Source organism: Monodon monoceros, unplaced genomic scaffold (assembly GCF_005190385.1).
Source record: "Monodon monoceros isolate NGI ecotype Baffin Bay Population unplaced genomic scaffold, NGI_Narwhal_1 Super_Scaffold_13, whole genome shotgun sequence".
NCBI classification, from domain to species: domain Eukaryota; kingdom Metazoa; phylum Chordata; class Mammalia; order Artiodactyla; family Monodontidae; genus Monodon; species Monodon monoceros.
In genome coordinates, this window is record NW_021703769.1 from 251,040 (window position 1) to 273,422 (window position 22,383).

General features: G+C 50.9%; 1 protein-coding gene across 1 annotated transcript in view; it reads right to left on the minus strand.

Moving 5' to 3' along the window:
* The window catches only part of PRPF6 (pre-mRNA processing factor 6), a 35,277-nt gene that overhangs the window by 10,865 nt on the left and 2,029 nt on the right, over window positions 1-22,383 (minus strand). The window contains exons 3-12 of the mRNA XM_029220739.1: window positions 21,170-21,288; window positions 18,749-18,827; window positions 18,095-18,271; window positions 17,716-17,871; window positions 13,088-13,182; window positions 12,484-12,640; window positions 11,545-11,707; window positions 6,997-7,115; window positions 5,915-6,133; window positions 1,087-1,209 (exon numbers count right to left, since the gene is read on the minus strand). Of these exons, the coding sequence (XP_029076572.1) occupies window positions 1,087-1,209; window positions 5,915-6,133; window positions 6,997-7,115; window positions 11,545-11,707; window positions 12,484-12,640; window positions 13,088-13,182; window positions 17,716-17,871; window positions 18,095-18,271; window positions 18,749-18,827; window positions 21,170-21,288 (1,407 nt within the window). The remainder of the gene's footprint in view (window positions 1-1,086; window positions 1,210-5,914; window positions 6,134-6,996; window positions 7,116-11,544; window positions 11,708-12,483; window positions 12,641-13,087; window positions 13,183-17,715; window positions 17,872-18,094; window positions 18,272-18,748; window positions 18,828-21,169; window positions 21,289-22,383) is intronic.

Genomic DNA, 22,383 nt, shown 5'->3' on the forward strand with positions numbered 1-22,383 from the left:
GGGCTTCCCTGGTGGCGCGGTGGTTAAGAATCCGCCTGCCAATGCAGGGGACACGGGTTTGAGCCCTGGTCTGGGAAGATCCCGCATGCCGCAGAGCAACTAAGCCCGTGAGCCACAACTACTGAACCTGCGCTCTAGAGCCCGCGAGCCACAACTACTGAACCCATGTGCCACAACTACTGAGCCCGTGCGCCTAGAGCCCGTGCTCCGCAACGAGAGGCCACTGCAGTGAGAAGCCCGCGCACCGCAACCAAGAGTAGCCCCGCTCACCGCAACCAGAGAAAAGCCCGTGCGCAGCAACGAAGATCCAACACAGCGGGCAGGGGCGGGGGCGGGGAAGAGGCTATCACATTTAAGGTATTAAAAGCTTCAAATGTTTTTATTGATCTTGAACTCATCATCTCTTCTCTGGAATACCACTCCAAGGAAATCATTTCAGAGGGGACAAGAGCTTCATGTGCAAATGTTTTCTGAAGTGCAGGTTACAGCAAAGACCAGAGGTAGGGACGGTCCAGAGGTCAAGGGTGAACAGCTGGGAAGGTTTGGGAGATGGATTCCAGGTCCAGCTTAGCAAGCGCTCAAATTCTAGCTCTGCAGCAGACTAACAGAAAACTGTACTCCTTACAGTTGCAACTTACGTTTAAAAATCAGGGACTTCCCTGGTGGCACAGTGACTAAGAATCCGCCTGCCAATGCAGGGGACACGGGTTCGAGCCCTGGTACAGGAAGATCCCATGGACCGTGGAGCAACTAAGCCCATGCGCCACAACTACTGAGCCTGCGCTCTAGAGCCCGCGCGACACAACTACTGAGCCTGCACTCTATAGAGCCCGCGAGCCACAATTACTGAGCCTGTGCTCCACAACAAGAGACGCCACTGCAATGAGAAGCCCGCACACCCCAACAAAGAGCAGCCCCCACTTGCTGCAACTAGAGAAAGCCTGCGTGCAACAACGAAGACCCAATGCAGCCAAAAATGAATTAAGTAAATAAACAAATAAGATAAAAACCAGCAGATCAGAAAGATTCCCAAAGCAGAGCAGCTCCCCACAAACACAGACTCCAGGCCCATGTGGCCACACTCACGCTGTCGGCATCTTCCATCCACGTGTGCTTCCGGTCTTCCTCCTCAATGCCAATCCCGATCACGGCACGCATGACCGCCTGGCAGGTGGCCACACTCCCAGCCTTGTCACACTCCTCGGCATCCTGAAAGAGGGACACAGAACCGAACTTGCCACCCAGAGCTGCAGAAGCCTGACATGCGGACGCAGTGCCCGGACGGAGCGGGCTGCAGGTGGTGAGCTCCAAGGCTTCTGACGCCCTCGTGGCCCTGCCACTGCCCGCTGACTGTGCTCACCCTTCCCTGACACCCAGCAGGTGAGTACTCCACAAATCCCTGACCTACCCACTTAACAGACATCGCATAAGCACCTACTGTGTACAAAGTACTAGAGTAGGCAACTCAGTGGCCATAAAGGGTTGCTATGCAAAGAAAGTTCCAAAGCACTTGGGGGTAAAAGATGATGTCACTCACACTCGTACTGTCGGCCTGGGATCCAGATTTGAAATGGACAAAAGGAAGAGCCACTCTAACCCAAAGGGGCAGACCTGACTGGGGGAAGGAGCCCGGCACACGGAAGGTGAGACAGAAACCTGGGGAGGGACCAGCCACCCGGGCGTTCCGGCAGGCAGGGGGCGCGGGCTGACCAGCAGAAAAGCACTGGACTTCAGGCCAGCAGCTCTCAGGACAGGCAGAGAGAAGACCGTCGTGGTTCCAGAGACGAGACACCGAGTGCCACTGAAGCCTCCTGCACAGCCGGTGGGAAGGACCGGCAATGCAGAGAGGGACGCGCGTTTACACACGTCAGACCGACGACATTGAAGTGTGCGGGCAAAGGTGGGGACAGAGGCACATGCGTGCGGCTGAGGGTGGACACAGCGACGACCTCTACCGCGGGCAGCTTCAAGCTCCCTATCAAAACAAAACTCACACAGGCTGACCCAGCAACGCCTTTTAAGGAACATACTCCCAGTCGTTCAAAACGACGGATGCGCCAGGACGCTTCTGTAGTGCTGTCTGCAACAGCTAAAGGAGTAGGAAGCACCCTGCCGATGCCATCACCCAGAGACTCCAGGCCGGCTGGACACGCCGAGCCAGGCTTCCCTGGCTGTGAGAGGAGCACAGCACAGCAGCCCTCGCCTGAGCCCCTCGGGCATGGTAATAAGCATCAGAAAGGCATCCCAGGCAGACGAGAGCCAAGGGCAAAGGCTCAGGAGAGGGCACAGGCTGACCCACAGCCAAGGGGCAGAGCTCAGCGCCCCAGAAGAGCACGGAGGGCAGAGCACCAGGCATGAGAGAGGAGAGCCACGCAAGGAGACAGCCCCGGGTATCCACTCTACAGAGGGGCCCCCGTGCTCTCCACTGAGCACAACCCAGCACAGGCGGGCTGGAAAAAACAGTCCAAAAGGATTAGTGGGAGTGGTCCTCAGAGCACAGCTGGGTCCAGGAACAGCGCCTGTTCCCACTGGCCAGAGCGGAGACCCCCAGGAGATACATGGCACTGAGCACAACACCCAGAGGTCACCTCCACAGGAGAGTGAGTCCCAAACTGCCCACACTGACTACGGTCGGTCCCACCCAGCAAGTGTCGAGGCAAGACCCACGGGGTCAGAACGTTTCCAATAACAGAACCACGCTCAACATCGAAGCCCAGAATGCTCACGGCGGCACAAAAGCATCTGGCACCCAACAAGGGAAAAGGCACAGCGTCCGCAGCAAAGCAAACGTTATCAGGCATAAGGCAACCAGGCAGGACGGTTCATGATGAAGAAGATACTCAGCGTCTACCAAAGTCAACCCCAAAGCGACCCAGTGTTAGAAGGAGCAGACAAGGGCACTAAGACTATTATGATAATCACGGTCCACGTGTTCGAGTGTTATATGGCAACATGAAAGACGTGATAGAAGGTTTTTAAAAAGATCAAAATTCCTAGAAGTGAAAACTGCCAAGATCTAAGATGAAGAATGTCCTCGATGACATGAACAGCAGATTAGACGTTACAGAAGATTAGCGAAACCTGAGGACAAAGCAACAGAAGTTATCCAAGACGAAACTGAGAAAAAGAGAGTATTTCTGTAACCGACCAGAGCAGAGGGCGTATGAGCTCACACCACACCCACAGGAAAGACTAGACGTCCCCCAGCTCCATGACCAGAGGTGGGGGCCTCACCACTGCTCTTCTAGCCGGGCAGGCAGACGGGAAATAAAAGGCACCGTGCTGGAAAAGAGGAAGTAAAACTGTATTTACAGACGGTATAATCCTATACATAAAAAATCCTAAAGAATCTGCTGAAACTATTACAATTTGATAAATGATTTCAGCAAGGTCACAGGACATAAGATCAATATTTAAAAATCAATTGTATTACTACACACTAACAACGGACAACCTGAAAATGAAAGCAAGAAAAAATTCTATTTATGACAGCGTCAAAAATAAAAAAGTACTTTAGATTACATAAAATAAGTGTAATATTAGTACACTAAAACATTACTGAAAAAATTTTTTAAAAAACTAAATAAATGGGGCTTCCCTGGTGGCGCAGTGGTTGAGAGTCTGCCTGCCGATGCAGGGGATGCGGGTTCGTGCCCCGGTCCGGGAGGATCCCACATGCCGCGGAGCGGCTGGGCCCGTGAGCCATGGCCGCTGAGCCTGCGCGTCCGGAGCCTGTGCTCCGCAACGGGAGAGGCCACAACAGTGAGAGGCCCGCGTACCGCAAAAAAAAAACAACAAAAAAAAAACGCTAAATAACTGGAAAGACACCCCACGTTCACTGACTGTTAGAATGGCAACAGTCCGCCCAGGTGATCTGTTCTATCAAAATCCCAGCTGGCTGTCTTGTAGGATGTGACAAGTTGACCCTAAAATTCATATGAAAACACAAAGAACCAAGCACAGCCGAAACAATCTGTAAAGAGCAAAGTAGGAGGACTCACAGAGCCTCCTCCTTTCAAGGCCACAGCACAGTGTGGTGCTGGCACAAACCCAGACATACAGCCTAACGGAGCAGGACTGAGATTCCAGAAGTAAACCTCTACATTTATGACCAGCTGGTTCTCCACAGCACGGCCAGGACTACTCAACAGGGGAAGATCTAGTGGCGCCGGGACAACGGGACACGCACTTGTAAAAGCGTGAAGTTCAACTCTTTTAAGGCAAATGGGTCACAGACCTAAATGTAAGCACTAAAAAATAAAAATCTTAAAAAACACAGGAGTAATCTTCACAACCTCAGGTTAGGGAAGGTTTCTTTGATATGATACCTAAAGCATGAGTAACAAAAGAAATAAATAAATTGGACTATATCAAAAACATTTGTGCTATAAGCAATACAATTACCTGACAAATGACTTGTATACAAAATATATACAAAAAATTCTTACAACTCAATAATAAAATAGATAATAAACAATAAAAAGATAAATAACCCACTATATTAAAACCCACTGAATTACCCACTTTAAATGGGTAAATTTTATGGACAATTATAGCTTAACAGACTGTTAAAAAATGAAACAGAAAGAATAACTTAAAAAATGAATAGATCACCATGAGCTGGAAGACAGCTTCAAGTAGCCTAGTGAGCAGGTAATTGTGCCTGAAAGAGAATGAGTTGAAGAAACAGGGGACACAAATTCTCCAAATCCGATAAAATCTATAAATCCACAGATCCAAGATACTGAACGAACTCTACACACAAGAAACATGAAAAACCACACCAAGTCAGATTACAATCAAACTGCTCAAAACCCATGATACAGAAAAACATCTTAAAAGCAGACAGAAATCTTTTAATTTAGAAATCTAAAAAATTTTTAATTTAATTTTTAAAAAAAAGTACGTACAGAGGAGCAAAGATGACAGCAGGTGTCTCGCTGGGAACAACCTAGGCAAGAACAGTGTCTTTAAAACACTGAAAGAAAAAACTGTCAACCTAGAGTTCTACACCCAGAGGAAATATCTTTCAAAAGCAGGGAAGAAATAAAGACTGTTTCCAGACATTTAAAAACTGGAAGAACTGACCATCAGGCCTGCACTGAAAGAAATGTTCAAAAAAGTCCGTCAGGCAGAAGGAAGATGACACCAGCTGGAAAGCGGGATCCACACAAAGGAATGAGAATGTCAAAAATGGTTAAACAACACTAAATAAATAAAGGAGCTGAATCTAGATGGTTCGATTTTAGAGATACACATGAGGCCTTGCACCTGAGATTTTAAAACACCGCCCAAACACAGGAAGGGAAGAGAACAGAGGTACTGATCCATCGCCACCTCCTCGGGAGGAAGGTGATGCTGGAGCAGCTCCAGTGCACCAGCTGGAGCCACTGGGAGGCGGGCAAGCAGCACCGCAGCGGCAGGGGCACGAGAAGGGAGGCGGCAGGGGCACGAGAAGGGAGGCGGCAGAGGGCTGGGGCCAACTTCCGAGGCTGAGGGCGGTGGGTGAAGCACAGGGGCAGGACGAGGCAGGAGAGGGCAGCTGTGGCCTGGCGGCGGGTTAGAGTGCTTTCAAAGACCTCGCTGGCCACGATCTACAGAAGTTAAAGACGGGGACCTGAGAGACAGAAGCTCGAAGGCTCACTCTCCTTTAAATCGTATCCTCTCTACTGGAAAAGCGGGGCTGGTCGCAAGCATCGGGACACGAAGTTTCCCCCTAGATGCACTCAGGCTTGCACCTCCATAAAAAGCCACGAGGTGATCACATAAGAAGCCACCCCTGTGCCTGCTGTGCCTGCCAGCGTGAGGACGGGCCTCTCAGGTGCCACCCCGATGTCCCCACCCTCCAAGGGACTCTGACGAGCAGGAGGGCGTCCGTGTTTAAAGTGGACACCGTGGCACCTGCCAATCTCACCTGGATCCACTGCTCGCGGTTGATCTCCACGCCGTTGGCCCGCAGGGAGGTGATGGCCCGGTCGATGATCTTCTCCACCATCTGCGTGTTCCCGTTGGCCTCCTCCAGCTTGGCGGCCGTGATCCAGATGTGCCGGTCCGTAGGGATGTTCTCCCGGGCCTTATTTAAGACCTTGCGGGCATTTTCGTAGGTCTCTAGCCTGGCCAGGGCGAGCCAGAGCTGCACGGAGAGACCCGCCAGGTCAGGTGGACCCTCCACAGGCCACAGCCCTTGCACAAAATCCTTTGTACAAGTTTTCAAGGACCATTTTAAACAGGGCCCAGGAACGTGTGCGGCGGCATTTTCTGCCTCATCTGAAAGCTCTTTGGTTATGCTTCTGACTTACTTAGTGATGCGGTTAACATGAATAGTTGACGGGTTCTCAGCCCCGCGTTCCAAACACTGGTTAAAGGTACACGGCATTAGGACAGAAGGTGAGCAGGGTGTCACTGTCACCTTCGCAAACTGAAAGGACACGGGTGTTCAGCTGTCTGGAGTTCTCACACCCCAGGTTTTGATTATGCAACAGTTTATCACCAAAAATGTGTATGGGCTCTATTTATTTTTATGTAAATAAATTAAGATTAATTTTGTTTGGAGAATTTCACAACACCCCTTAGGATAATTAAAGACAGACTGGACATCATGAAATCATGACTAAAAGTCACTTCACAAAACGCTGTGAACAAGAAAATTTAAAACTAAAGAAATCCAAGTAGCTCTGAGGCACAGCCAACCTCCCGCTGGGCCGGCAGAAAGACATACCAGTCTTTTCTGTCACCCACCCTCCAGGTCCCACTGGCAAACTCCGAGCTGAACTAGGAGGCCGGGCCCTGAAGCAGAGTGCTCCGCGCGGAGCTCCCACGGGGTCGGGGCCGAGCTAGATTCTGCTCTGCGGTTCCTGCAGGAGCATACGGTCACTGTGCCGCCTGGCGCTGGACCACAGGGCAGCAGCCCAGGCGTCCGTCAGTGAGCTCAAGGCCCAGCTGACACCTCCTGCAGACAACGGCCTCGGGCTCAGGCCTCCGCGGGCAGGGGCTCACCTCCACGCTGGTGGGGCAGCACTCCACGGCTCGGCTGAGCATGATTCTAGCATCTTCAGGCTCCTCCAGCTCCACGGCCGCCTTCCACAAGCGAACTGAGTTTGGAACGTGCTCAAGGGCTGGGAAAGGTCAAACAAGAAACCAGATCACAGAAAAACGGAAGTGAAAGCAAGATACTGCGTCACAGAGGATGCTGCTGCCAGCAAGTCCAGATGGCCTCTGCCCTGGGTGACAGGCCGGGACTTCACATGGGTCCCACGGGTCTGGACAGACACCAAAGGGACCAGTGCAGACGTCCCGAAATCAGCAAGCAAGGGTGGCAGAGAAGGCTGTGCATCATCTCACACCCACTCACACTTGAAAATCAACATGAGAAAATGAGGCAGCGCAGACCAGGCACCCGCTGCCCAGGAAGGGCCAGTCGAGTAGGCTGCGTGTGAGCGAGTGTGCGGAAGTCACGGGGACACAAAGCGCCAATGACTCTGGGATCCGCATCTGCCCAGGACGGCAGAGCAAGGGCTCCTCCCTGGACCCCAAGGAGCACGAGAGCAAAGGCACCAGGTGCTGCACCACACTGGCAGCCTCGGGGCCTCAGTTCACACGAGTGACAGCAGGAAAGGGGGACCAGCTCCCAGGAGAAGCTATGACATCCTGCAGTCCGGAAACTCCCAAACCTCTGTTTAAGCAGCAGAGCCCTTCCTTCAGATGCAATTTACTGAAAAAGCCAAAACACTGGGCAGCTAAACACAGAGCCCTGCAGCAGGGGGACTAGGGAGGCTGAGGCAAGGCCTCCAGTCAGCCCCTGGCAGGAGTGACGGTGACTAAGAGCTGATGGAGGCAGGAAACCAGAACAGCCCAAAGGAGATCTTCTTTCTAGAAAACACGGGCCAAGCTTGCGGGAAACAGCCCTAAGATTCAACGGTGCAGAATCTGCGGCCTCACCAAGTCTCTGGCGTTCCTCCCTTCAGCAGAAGCAGCCCCTCCCACCTCTGGGAGACGGGCTTCCCTCCTTTATAGGCCCTGTAAAAATGGGGCACCCCTCTCCCCTTTATAGGCCCTTGAAAACGGGGTGCCCCTCCTCTCCTATGGCCAAACCAGATGGCAGTGGCTCCAGGTCACCGCACTCCACGCCAGTCCCTCCCCGGCTGGTGAGCAGGAAGCAGCACGGGCCCGAGATGCTTAAGACCAGTGGGCCAGAGGTGGGGAGACATACCCCATGAACCCCAGGGGCCCACCCCCAGTGAGTTTCAAAGGTTCCCATGGTCCAGGGCTCATGGGGACCTCCCCTCTATGACAAAAAACACGCTGCCACTCCGGAGCCACCTGCCATGGAAGACGATGCCCCAGCCTGCGGCCCAGGGCTCTGCAAGGACCACAGCGCCACCAGCCTGCAAAAGAGGTGCAGCCAAGGGCTTGGCCCCTGGGCTTCCCTGGCCTGACCACACCTGTTACTCGGCCCAGCGCCGGCAGGGCACCAGCTGCGGGACCCTCGCAGGAGGACACACGCGGTGACAGCAGTGCTTCTCGCTCGACCAGGACCCCCGGGGCCAGGAGGGAGCGCTGACAGGCACGTGGCCGCAGGCTACATGTCGTCATCCCTGGGGGAGCCTGGTCCCTGTCCCCACGAGTTTGAACTCAGCTGTCCAGAAGTCTCATCCCGAGGGACGATGTGTCCACCAAGGCCTGTGGCCATGGTTCTCCTGCACTGGAGGCTGAGGCTGACCCAGTTCTCTGGCCTCCACGTGTTGCCAGACCAGCCCCGGCTGGCGAGGTGAGCCCTGACCCCCACGGTGACACCAGTCTGCCACCGTGTGCGGGAGGAGAGACCTCAACCACAGCCCAGAGCAGCGTCCTGAGGCCTGGCTGAGCAGTCCCGCCTCCCGGAGTGACAGTCACCAGGTAGCACAGCAGCCCAAGAAAGCCAAGACCACCGAGGGAACAGCCCCTCAGCAGTGATGTCAGATAAGGAGGCCTGCGGGGGCCCGCCCCGCCCGCCCCCCCAGCCCTGCCTGCCCCCTCCCCCTGGTCACACTCCACGCCAGTGGCCATGGGGTCATTAACTTCACCCCGCGATGGGCATGAGGCCCAGGACGGTCCCCACTTTTCGGGAGAGGCTGGGAACTCCTCTGTTGGCATTTCATCAATAGCCCACAGGTACAGAGCTGAAGCCAACCACTGCTGACGAGTCCAGATCTCACCAAGGTGCTCCCCAGAGACCATCCACCGCGCCAGGTCAAGGCTACCTCCAAGAGTTGTGGCCAGCCGGGGTGGAAGGGCCAGCCCGGTCAGGAACGGAGCAGTCTGAACTAGACAGCCTGCGATCAGAGGCCAATGCACTCTCTGGCCCTTGGCCCCAAGGTGGGGACACATGGTGCCATCCTGTACTCACTTTATGGACCAGAGCACACTGGCTGGAGACAGAGTCACTCCACTGCTCCAGGCCTGCACGATTAGCAGAGGAACACGGTGCTTGACACCTTCATCGTGAGCAAAGCCCACAGGAAGCAGCCCCGCAGCCTGGCCCCCGGAACTCAGCGCTCACAGGCCCACAGGGGCCCTTATAGATGACAGCACGCAGACTGAGGCCAAGCACCCACCCCACGTCACTCAGCCTCCTAAGGCCTCAGGTCTCAAGTAGCATGTGAAGCTCAAGTTCTCCCATCAAAGGACCACAATGTCAGCTGGGACACAGAGCTCAAGCAGAACCTGAGAGCTGGCACAGAGTCCTCCCCAGTCACTGATGGAAGTAACTGTCATTGGTTTCCAAATATCAGATCCTTCCAGCAGTAGCTGTCAGGTTCACCAAGAGCTAAAGGAGGCATCGCCAGCTGTGCCCCAGGCACCTAGAGAAAGAGCACTGTTTTTGGAAACACTCTAAGGACGGGGAAGGCCAGGAACAGGGCCGGGGAGCAGGGTGGAGGCCAGCTGGGGCTTCACGCTCCCCCCACCTTCGCGCAGCCTGAAGGAAAGCAGAGCCGGGAGGCCCAGGACGGCCTGGAAACCGACCACTCGACACTCCCCTGGAGGCCCCCTTCCAGGCCCAGTCCCCTCTCCAAATCTGAAGCCAACTGGAAATGAACCCAGGTAATCTGGGGGTGAACAGGGAGTGGCCACAAAGCCATTCTGACCATTCATCACATTGTGGCAGGGGAAATTCAGTAGAGCTTTCCTAAATAAATCGTGCTAATTACCCAGAGTTTAATGTGTTTGTCATCAGAGAACTATTTTCCTGGCTGAAAAGAGATGAGCTGATTTCTATAAACCAAAACAGGTGCTGACTTTCCGCCCCGGCCTCATTTTAAGTGTGGCAGGGCTGCAATCAAGAAACCAGACCCGAGAGGAAAACACACTGGAACACACACACATTCACACGCGGTCAGGGTCACACACAAGGTGGCCACCACCTGGCCCCTAACAAACACAGAGTTAGAGCGCCACAGGCCGCAGCCAACAACCCCTGCACATCTGACATCACACGCCCCTGACGGTTCACGCAAACACACACCTTAGAAACAAGAGCTGGAAACTGCCCACTGCAAGCTGCCCTCAATTCCCCAAAACACACCTATTTTACCCACACTACAAATTCAAGGGGAACAAGCCGCCTGCACAGGCTTACTCCAGGTCAGCCTTCCGACCAGCTGGTGCTGAATCTGGAACAAAAGTCAAAAGCAGCATCTCCTCTACGGCTCCAGTGAAGGGAGCAAAGCTGTTCTTTTCTCACTTCTGCAACAATGAAAAGCAAACTACCCACAAAAGCTCCATCTTGGGGGCCTCCCTGGTGGCGCAGTGGTTGAGAGTCCGCCTGCCGATGCAGGGGATGCAGGTTCGTGCCCCGGTCCGGGAAGATCCCACATGCCGCGGAGCGGCTGGGCCCGTGAGCCGTGGCCGCTGAGCCTGCGCGCCCGGAGCCTGTGCTCCGCAACGGGAGAGGCGACAACAGTGAGAGGCCCGCGTACAGCAAAAAAAAAAAAAAAAAAAAGCTCCATCTTGGCAGTGACTCCTAGGTGGACTCAGTTTCCCCGGCGTGCAAACCATTCAGCGTGCCACGAGCCAATGGCACACACACCAACACACTGCCCTGCAGGAGTTTCCCAAGATGGGAAGCAGTTAATTCACATGCCACTCTAGTGCGACCACCGAGGCAGTTAAGACTCAGACCCGAGTGGCACCTTCTACCTGCTGCGGGCGGAAACGGGAAGGCTAGCGCCGCAAGGCCAGCTTCTAGTGGCTCCCTCGCCCTGCGCACAGCACCTGCACACAGCATTCCACAGCGCCACAGAGCACCTGCCCTCACCCAAGGCCACACAGCAGGAAAGGGCAGCTCAACCAGGAGCTTCCCTGACAGAGGCTCCAAGGGCAGAAGCAACCCAGGGCAGACGAAGGCCTGGAGAGCGTCCCCCACTCTCTAAGCCCTCCCAGCAGAGCCCGAGCGAAGCAGCGGCGAGGCTGCTCCCCGGGCCGGCAACAGAGCAGCGGGGCTGCCCCCCACCTCCAGGTACACAGCCAGGCGGCGCCGCTCCTGCCGGGTCCCTAAGGGAGGCTCACCTTTTCGAAGAACCCGCTTCTTGGCGCGGATGTCTGTCTCCAGCTCAGCTGCTCTGATGTAAATCCTAACGGACTGCGGGAGGTGACGGACAGCTTGGGCCACCACGGCCTTGGCTGTGTCCCCAGGCTGCAACCTCGCTGCTTCCAGCCACACATCTTCACTCTGGGGGGCAAAGGAACAGGACAGACAGTGTACGCACAGGCTGGTGGGGCGGCAGGCACCCCAGAAGGGCACACACGAGCCTTGGAGACAGGGGGGCCAGGGTCCTCCCACCCGCGGGGCCCGGGGTTTACGGTGAGCTGGGCGCCCAGCACGCCTGCGCCAGAGACCCCCTGAAAGCCCCACACACGGGAGCGTAGCTACAGCACGTCTGTGCCTGTGTGGGAAAGACACGCCACCACACTGTGAGGAGAGCACAGCCTGCGCTCAGGGTAGGAAGTCAACCCACGACGAGGTGGAGACACACAGGCAGGCAGCCCTGCGTCTGCCTGGGAGGTTCGGATTGATGCTAACGTCCTGGGGGAAGGATTCGCAGGGCACCTCTGGCTGTCAGGGTGCCCCAGCCTTCACAGTGAGCGTACAGTCCCTCAGAGGGTCTCAGGACTTTCTGGAGCTGATCCAATCACACCCCCTAAGAGTCAGGCCCACCTCCAGGTTTCTGACGTCAGGGAGGGCAAAGGGCTGACCAGCCTTGGTCTCTCTAGTTAAGGTTATCTCCCTGTTGAAGTAGCGGCAGTCAGGCTTTCACTCCAGGTAAAAATAAGCAGGAAAAACCCTTTCCCAACTTTTCTTCCCCTCCTCGCCTGTCCCACCGCCTGCAGCTTCAACACCAAAAGGCAGGCAATTCCCTCCAAGCCCAGCTCACTCCCACGGTGTCCTGCGCGGCCCAGACGCTGAAGCCCCTCGGGGCAGGGTGCAGCTTGGGGAGGGCGCCCTACCTTGGGGCACATCTCTGTCCCCTTCATGATGAGGTTCCGAGCCACCTGCAGCTTCCCAGTGACTTCCTCCAGGCGGGCCGACGCGATCCAGGCTGGCGGGTGGTGAGGGTTTGTCTCCCGAACAGACTTGAGCAGCAGCCTGGCCTTCTTGATGTCACTGTGCAGGCGAGAAAGCACTGGGTCAGGCCACCACCTGCTGAGGGCGCCCGGCCCGGAGGAGGGTGCCACTGCAGACAGTGTCCAGACTGTCACATCTGATGCCCCTGCTGACAGAACCAAGCCAGAACTCAGTCGGCACCCTTCCAAGTCTGCGGCACCTCCACACACACAGGCATCGAGCCCAAGGTCAAGGTCAGAAACATGGGACGCAATCGGCAAGCTGCTCGCTAGCTCGGCACACACACGGATTTGGAATGTCATCTGTAACAAATTTAATGTCCACAGTGAACGGGTACAGATATATTTTAAAGGAGAAATCAAACAACCCCACTCTACCTTTCTTAGAACATCCACATCCTGTTCTGGCTGCGTATTTTTCAAATAAAATCCAACACATTCCCGGCAAGCCGAGCCCACCCAGCCACTGGCCCTGCAGGGTACTCACTTGATGTCCCCTCCATGAGTCGGGATCATGGAATTCAAATCTGTCAGATAGCCTTTGGGGTCAACCACAGTCTGCCCACTCACCGAGTCAGATACCTGCAAGACAGGCCAAGCCCAGCTAGTCGGACAGAGCCAGGACTGCCTGGAACGAAGTCCTCGGAGGGTCCCTGGAGCCCCTTCCCCTAATCCCGACTACCAGTGGGCATGGGAACTTTTAAGTAAGAAAACAACCTTAACTCAAACAATAGTTTGTAACGATAATAAGCAAATTTCACCCATACAGAACAAAGATTTTATAAAAAAAAAGAAAACATAAAAGTCCCAGGGTGGAAAAGCCTAACTGAACATAAGGTCCATCTAAGAATGAGTGAAACCCAGAAATCACAAAGATTGATGATTTCAGCTAACGTTCTTTACATTTGCATGGAGCAAGTTCATTGTGGCATTCTCTCAAGTTGTGTCTTAAAGTTACCGTGACGACAAAAAACAAAACAACCTGAGTAAAAAGTGGGCAAAAATGCAGCAGGACAAGGAAAGGATGAGAGGAAAAGCGACGGGAAGAAAGAAAACTCCCTTTGTTTGCAGGCAACTTGATTGATTATCTATGTAGAAAATTTGAAAAAAATCAACAAAAAACCCCCGGAACTAATAAGTAATTACAGCAGGGCTGCAGGATACAAGGTTAATATCGATCACTGTCCTACATACCAGCAGTGAATATGTCGAATCTGAAATTAAAAACACAACATTTACAAGAGCACCCAAAACTGTGAAACACAGTGGACCCTTGAACACGGGTTTGAACTGCGTGGGTCCACTTATACCTGGATTTTCCCCCTCAACACATACACACCGCTCCACGATCTGCAGCTGGCTGAACCGACGGCCGTGGACGGCCCTCAACTGCACACAGGGTCAGTGCCCCTAACACCCCACACTGTTCAAGGGTCAACCATACCTAGACGTTAACCTGACAAATACGTACAAGATCTGTAAGAGGAAAAACTACAAAGCCTTAACAAATGAAATCAAAGAAAAACTAAATCAATGGAGAGAGATTCCATGTTCATGCACAGGAAAACTCAGTACTGTCAAGATGTCAGTTCTTCCCAACTTGATCTGTAGATCCAACACATTCCCAATCAAAATCCCTGTTACTTTGTAGATATTGACAAGCAGATTCTAAAGTTCACATGGAGAGGAGGCAAAGGACCCAGAACAGCCACCACAACATTGAAGCAGAAGAACAAAGTCGGAGAACACGACCCAACTTAAAGACTTACTATAAAGTTATAGTAATGAAGACAGTGTGGTACTGGCAAAAAAGACCTAGAAAACAACACAGGAAGAAATCTACATAACCTGAGGTTTGGCAGTGACTTTTTAGATACTACATCATCAAAGGCACAATCCATGAAGGTAAGAAATGATAAGCTGGACTTCATTAAAATTAAAAATTTCTGTCTGTGAAAGACACTGTCAGGAGAATGAAAAAACAAGCTATAGCCAGGAGGAAGCATTTGGAAAAGACATATTAGATAAAGAACTGTTATCCAAAATACACAGAGAACTCTTAAAACTCAAGAAAACACAAAACCGAGGGAATTCCCTGGCGCTCTCACTGCCAAGGGCCGGGTTCAATCCCTGGTCAGGGAACTAAGATTCTGTAAGCCACGCAGCATGACCCCCCAACCCGCCCCCCCCCAAAAAAAGGGCAAATGACTTAAATAGACATCTCTCCAAGGATGAGATACAAACTACCAATAAGCACATGAAAAGATGTTCAACGTCACCAATCAGGGAAATGCCAATGAAAAACCACCATGAGCTACTACTTCACACCCATGAGGATGGCTACTATCAAAACGCCAAAAGTAACCAATATTGTTCAGGATGCAGAGAAACTGGAACCCTTGTGCAGTGCTGCCCTGCTGGAAACCTAAAATGGTGCAGCTGCTGTGGAAAACAGTATGGTGGTTCTTCAAAAAAGTAAACCTAGAATTACCGTGTGCCCCAGAAATTCCACTTCTGAGTTTATATCCAAAAGAACTGAAAACTGAAACTGAAAACTGAACAGATATTTGTACACCAAGGCTCACAGGAGCATTAGTCACAATTGCCAAAAGGTGGAAGCAACCCAAGTGTCATGACAGATACCAAGATAAACAAAATGCGGTTTATACATACATACAATGGAGCATCATTCAGCTTCGAAAAGGAAGAAAATCCTGACACCTGCTACAACATGCATGAGCCTTGAGGACATAAATGAAAGTATGTGAAATAAACCAGCCACAAAAGGACCAATACTGTATGAATCTATTCATATGAGGTCCCTAGAGTAGTCAATTCACAGAGACAGAAAGCAGGACGGTAGGGGCTGAGGAGTGCGTGTCTCATATGGACAGAGTCTCCGTTTGGGAAGACGAGGAAGTGCCGTGGATGATGGTGGTGACGGGGCACAATGTGCATGCACTCAATGCCCCTGAGCTCTACACTTAGAAACGGCTAAAACTTTAAGTTTTATCTTATACATACCTTAGCACAAAACATTACTATTTTTTCTCTACATTTTACACACAAGTGTGAAAGATAAACAACAAACTAGATCTATGCAACGTAAATGAAGCTGAACTTCACCACTCACAAGGATGCAAATTAAGTGGAGGCTTGTTGGAGGGAATGGGCCTCCCAGATTGGTGAAGACAAAGACAAAGGCCCCCAGACCAGAGCTGCCAACGGGGTGGGGGTGGGGGGTGATCGATGGCACAGCCAGCTCCCCCATGTTGCCGAGTGTGGAATGTCGTGCCTTTGAGAGACAATTCGGCACCTAAGTCAAAATATGCCAGGGCTTCCCTGGTGGCGCAGTGGTTGAGAGTCTGCCTGCCGATGCAGGGGACACGGGTTTGTGCCCCGGTCTGGGAAGATCCCATATGCCGCGGAGCAGCCATGGCCGCTGAGCCTGTGCGTCCGGAGCCTGTGCTCCGCAACGGGAGAGGCCACAACAGTGAGAGGCCCGCGTACCGCAAAAAAAAAAAAAAAAAAAAAAGCCAATCCAACAATTCCACTTTAAAGATACTGTAAAAATATTTACTTAAATCTGCAAAGATACAAGCAGGAGGAGTTCATCAAAACATGGTTTGTGGGACTTTCCTGGTGGCGCAGTGGTTAAGAATCCACCTGCCAATGCAGGGAACACGGGCTCGATCCCTGACCTGGGAAGATTCCCACATGCCACGGAGCAACTAAGCCCGCGCGCCACAACTACTGAGCCCGCGTGCCCTAGAGCCCACGTGCCATAACAACTGAAGCCTGAGCGCCTAGAGCCCCTGCTCCGCAACAAGAGAAGCCACCGCAATGAGAAGCCCACGAACCTCAACGAAGAGTAGCCCCTGCTCGCTGCAACTAGAGAAAAGCCTGCGCGCAGCATCAGAGACCCAACGCAGCCAAAAATAAACAATAAATTTATTAAAAAATAAAAAAAACATGGTTTGTAACCACGAACAAGCAGAAACCACCCAAAAGGTCCATCAATCAAAGGCTAAATCATGATATTCACAATGAACTACTCTCCAACTTATAAAGTAAATACATATCTAGTAGCATGAAAACGTGCAATTTTTTGGATCTGTAAGCTACTACTTATTTTTTTTACTGTAAAATACCTGCTCACCGTAAAAAACTCAAGTATAGCAAAAGCTCAATTAAAATTTAAGTTTTCCACTGAAGCAACAGGAATGGCTGAGTACTTCACTCTGCTGTTTTTCTAAGTATGTGTGAAATTTTTCCATAAAAATCTTTAACACAAAGCATTCCCCAGTGGTGTGGGTGTGCCGCCCTGGTCACGTCCTGGCCTGTGCAGGTCCACACTCTCTTCAACACACACGACTACTCTGGGTCTGGTTTTCATGTGCATGACTCCCTCCCGATTTGCTGGTTCTCTTGACTTTACAGTGCTTTCTATCGTGCAAAAGTTTTTAATTTGTACGTAGTCAATTTGAAAGTATTTTCCTTGGTTCTCTTGACTTTACAGTGCTTTCTATCGTGCAGAAGTTTTTAATTTGTACGTAGTCAATTTGAAAGTATTTTCCTTCACGGTTTCTGACATGCATGTCATATGAGAAAGGGTCTTCACTCTGCCTGGGTTTTCTAGAGCACGGAACCAAGTGCACGCCCCGTAAGGACACAAGGATTCACTAGGGTGCAGGAGGAACACACGTACGTTTAACTTTTATGTAAAGAGGGAAGGGCATTAAGCGACATCAACAGTAAGCACGTGGCTTGTCACGAGCGCCTGTCTGGGCTGCTCCTCAGGCAGCCCTCTGTCACCTGCCACAGACCCCAAGCCCCAAGGGAGCAGGAGAACCGCATCAGGTGGCCCTTCGCTGCTGGCACCGAATGCAGCACACCTGTGCCCACCCTCTGGGTCGACACACGCACCAGCCTGCGTGCAGAATCCCATCACACTGTGTAACGGGACAGGGAATTGGACATGTCGCAGGTCTGTTTAACGTGTGACGAAGCCCTTCAAAGGGTGAACTTTTCACAAATATAAATTAGCTTTATAAGCAAAACCAAAAATTCTTTAATATGATCTGTAGGAAAATAACACATGACACAACCTCTCACCTGGCTCAGCCTCATGTCCATCAAAGTGTTCCTGGCTTGGCCGATCTTCCTCATGTCCAGCTCACCTGTGCCGGGTGTCATCAATCCAGGTGTCATCCCACCTGGGTATGGAGTGTTCAGTCCGCCTGGATAGGGTGTGTTCAGACCTCCAAATTGCTGGGGGAAGCAAGGACAAAACGCTGGCTTGCGTTTGCATGCATTTCATTCTCATCTCTGGAAACTCTTTCCACTGGAGCCCAACGTCTGAACCGTCGGACAGACTCAGCCGCGGCACAGCAGGAGCACATACTCCGGCTCCTCCAGCGCTGCCCCCGCCCCCCGTCCTGATCTGTCCGACCAGACACAAGGAGCCCCGTTTGCCTTCTCTGTGGGTACTCACAGTCTGCCGGGGATCTACCGAAGTGTGGTTCTCTCCAGTCTGTAGATGTTTGGCAAAGAAGCTGTCGGGAACGGGGGTCAGCTTCTCATAGCGGGGGTTCCGCTGCCGCTTGTTTCTGGCATCGCCGACCTCAGGGATGCTCAGCCACTCTTCTTCTGTGACTTCTGCCAACTTCCTCTGGAAACACCCGGCCCCCAAACATTAATTCTCTGGCAGAATTGCACATGCACAAGAAAAATTATGTTCTCCCTGACCCCTATCGCCCAAATCATGATACCTTAAGGACTCTGATGCAGACACGGTTTATCTACTTTGCTTAGAAAAGTCAACCTGTTGGATCTGCTCTACTTCACTCAGATTTAAATTGTTCTGTCAAAGCCCAGGGAACACAGTTCAGAAAACCTGATGTCTAAATGGACATAGTTACAAAGTTACAAAGAAAATCAGCTCCTCTGTCCCCCCTTTTCTGGGGAGGAGAGCTTTTCTGCACACACACGTATAATTAAGCACACCCAAGCAGGGCCCTTCTTCTACCCTCTGAATTAAAGAGAGGGCAGAGTGAGCAAAGTTGTGCTCGTCTCATCAGCTGTGCCCCAGAGCGTCTGTCCTCCGCTGGGAAGGCCACAAGGAACAGCAGGCCACCCATCTGCTCACTTTGAGATCCGAGAACTGCTGCTGGATTTTGGGGCGCTCCATACGGTATTTCTCAATTTCTTCTTTCTCCCTTTGCTCCCTAGAAGTAAAACGTGTGCACGTATTAGAAATCCTGGATGTCCATTCTGAAACAAAGTCACTTTACTATCCTTCCTAATTAAATCACCAAAAAGAGTAATTCCACACACTTAGCAGTTAAATCAAATCTATTTTAAGGCAACAATGGATACATTCACAAATAACTCAACTCGCTACCAGATAAAAACATGCAGAACTCACTAAAATAAAAAGCAAGTTGTCTTACTCCATTAAATACCTGCATTTAAATACAAGTATATTTACTGCTTTAAAATTCTATAAAGTCCCAAAGGTAGGGCCATCCTCTGAATAACTCAGCTCAGAAGAAAAGCTGAACCGTTGTCCTAGTTGCCCATCCAAATGGGTTCCTGGTGACTTAGGACCAGGTCACACGTGAACTCAAAGAGCTGTGGGCAATGGTGAAAAGTATCGACCAAGTTAGGCAAACCGGAGTAGACATGAGCCCGGCAGCCAGGGCTTCCCAACGCTGAGATTTATATTTCCCTCCACAAGGTTAGACAGGAACTTGAATGCGTTGTGAATAACGACGTGCTTGGAAAAGACAAACACCTCTCGACCGGCTGGAGACAGCCTGGCATCACAGCTCCTGATGGGAAGCAGCTCGCACAGATACCGTCAGGTTTTCTGGCCAAAGATGCTCCACCTGATCTGAATCAAGCCTCAGGCTCCAACTTCCAATCCACAGGAAACGCTGAGAGCGCAACGAGTAAAAGGGTGCCACGAGGAGGTGGGCAGTCATTCCGTAAAGGGGTGGTGGTGGCTAGGAGACATGCCTGAGGAGTGGTGCTGACTGCGTCATGGCTCGTAAAAGGCAGTTCTACAAAGTTCTGGGGACAAGCAGGGAACAGTGGATGTGGGCTGGCTACCAGGTAACAAGGATGGACTGCTCAACACCAGGGCGAACTGACCCCAACGGGAGCCAGCAAAGCCCACCTGCAGAAGCAGAAGAAGCAAATGTGCAAACCGAACAGTGCAGACTACGTGGGGGCACACGCCTGTCTGCTACGCTGTTCCTTCTGCTTTTTTGTATTGTGAAAAGTTTTCAAAAGCCAACCACTTCCCTAAAACCACTTAATACAACAACTTTCTGTATGTATCCACATCACTCAGATTTTTTTAATGAATGAATTCCAGAAGATTGGAATCAAGTCTTCTTTAATATGCAAAACCACCAAATTACGATACGTATAAGTTCATGCACATTGATTAAATAACGTGCTTTTAAAAAACTCCCCTGAAGAACGGTACTTCACTCTTCTAATATGATTTTGAGAAAACTAAAAATTCTGCAAGTTATGAAATGAAAACTGTATGCATAATGAGCAACAGAAAGAAAAAAGTAAACCAAAATGTTAACTGTCACCTTCCAGGCTTGTGAATAAACATTACTTACACTTAAACTTATTGTCCTAATATTCTAGAGTGAAAATGCATTCTTTTTGTAGTAAAAAATATAAACATGTTATGAAGCAATAAAACTTATCATAGTTTGCAAGATCCTACGTTGACTTTGCATATATTTCCCCAGAAAATGACAAGGAATCAGAAAGTTGCCAATGAGGTAACATCAAGGACAGACGTGCTGGGCCAAGTTCAGTCCAACACACCCACCTGAGAGCCCCAGAGGGAAAACAGGAGGGCTCTGCGGGGGAGTGGTCTTCCCCCAACGGACCCCCAGGAACAGAGGGTGCCCCTCCCACAGCCTGCCTGGGCCTCGCACCCTCCAGCTCACTGGAGTCCGTCCCCACCAGCCCAGCTCAACAATGACCTGTGCAGTAAGATTCTCAAGACACAGCCGCATGCCCACGAGGACTGCAATGGTCATTTGCCATCTTCAGTGAACCTCCAAATTACTTAATATACACTCATCAACATCACCACGCCCATTTCAAAGATGGTAACCCTGATGCATAGGCAGAATAATCCCCCAAATTCTGTCAACTTCTGGGAAGTCAAACACGGAGTTCCTAAGCTCTCCGCTCCAGTCCCCAGCCCCCAAGGCTACTGTGCAACAGTCCAGGGTTTTCCAAGTGTGGCTGCCACAGACCAAGCCCCAGGCAGCCTCAAAGCTGAGCAGACACATCTCCTATTCTTGCAAATTTTCTCCAAGTCTGAAATAAATCGAAACAAAACTTTCTGGGACTTCCCAGGCAGTCCAGCAGTTAAGACTCTGCGCTTCCACTGCACGGGGCACGGGTTTGCTCCCTGGTCGGGGAACTAAGATCCCGCAGGCCACGCGGTGCAGCCCAAAAACAAACAAACAAACAAACGCTTTTTTTTAAGTTGGATAAACACAGCATGAAGAGCAACAATTTGTCTTACCTTCTCTCTTTCCTTCTTTCATCCATCCTTTTATCCAGGGCTGCATAGATGGCATCTGCTTCCTCGTCATCTTTTTCGTAGGGCCCACTTGAGAAGAGGCTCCCAGCATAGCCGTTAAACTGAGAACCAAACAACATACTTAGAGTGTCAGCTTTTCTCCAATACGACCCCCACCAACAGAAACATCAATAATAGAACACGTCTAGCTGCAAAATGCTTGCTCAACCATGTGTTTCAGTCAGTCGAGCCCAAGCTGAAGGATAACAAAATAGCTGATGAGCACTCTTCAAAATTGTCAAGGGCATGAAAGAGAGAGCATCCACACCAAGCAGAGGACACTGAGGCAACACAACCAAGTGCAGCGTGGGGTCCTGGGCCAGAAGTAGGACACAGGCGGAAAAACCAGTGGAATTCAAGTAAGATCTACAGGTTAGTTAATACTGCTGCGTCAGTGTTAATTTCCTGGTTTCAATAACAGTACTAGGGTGCACAGAATACCCAATTCAATATCCTGGGATAAACCGTAATGGAAAAGAATGTATATATTTGTATAACTGAGTCACTTTGCTGTACAGCAGAAATTAATACAACGTTGTAAATCAACTATACCTCAAAATAAAAACAAAGATAAAATAAATAAAAATTTAAAAAATAGGGACTTCCCTGGTGGTCCAGTGGTTAAGACTCCGTGCTTCCACTGCAGGGGGCACTGGTTCGATCCCTGGTCGGGGAACTAAGATCCCACATGCCATGCGGTGCGACCAAAAAAAATGAAAATTTTTAAAAATTTACAAATAAAAAAATAATAATAGTACTAGGGTCATGTGAGATGGGGAGAAACTTGTGAAGAGTATGCAGGAAGTCTCCATATTATTTTTGAAAGTTCTCTGTAACTTTAAAATTACTCGAAATTGAATTTTTAAAAAACTTTTCTCTGAGGAAAAATGCCATCTGTTGTAACACATCTGTGGAAGACTTCAATAGACCAAACATGAATTCATTAAGAAAATAAGCACTAAAGCAAAAGAAGGTAAATATTACCAATTCCACTTAAAATTTTCATCATTAAAGACCAGCCAAGACACAGCAGCAATGCAACGGTTCTAATGTGTGCAAGTGCATCTCTTCTGAAGAGACCACAGAAGGGCACATTTCTTTATATTTTTCCTGCTCCCCTCTCAAACTCTGTTTGAGCTATCCCCTATCCCCTGACT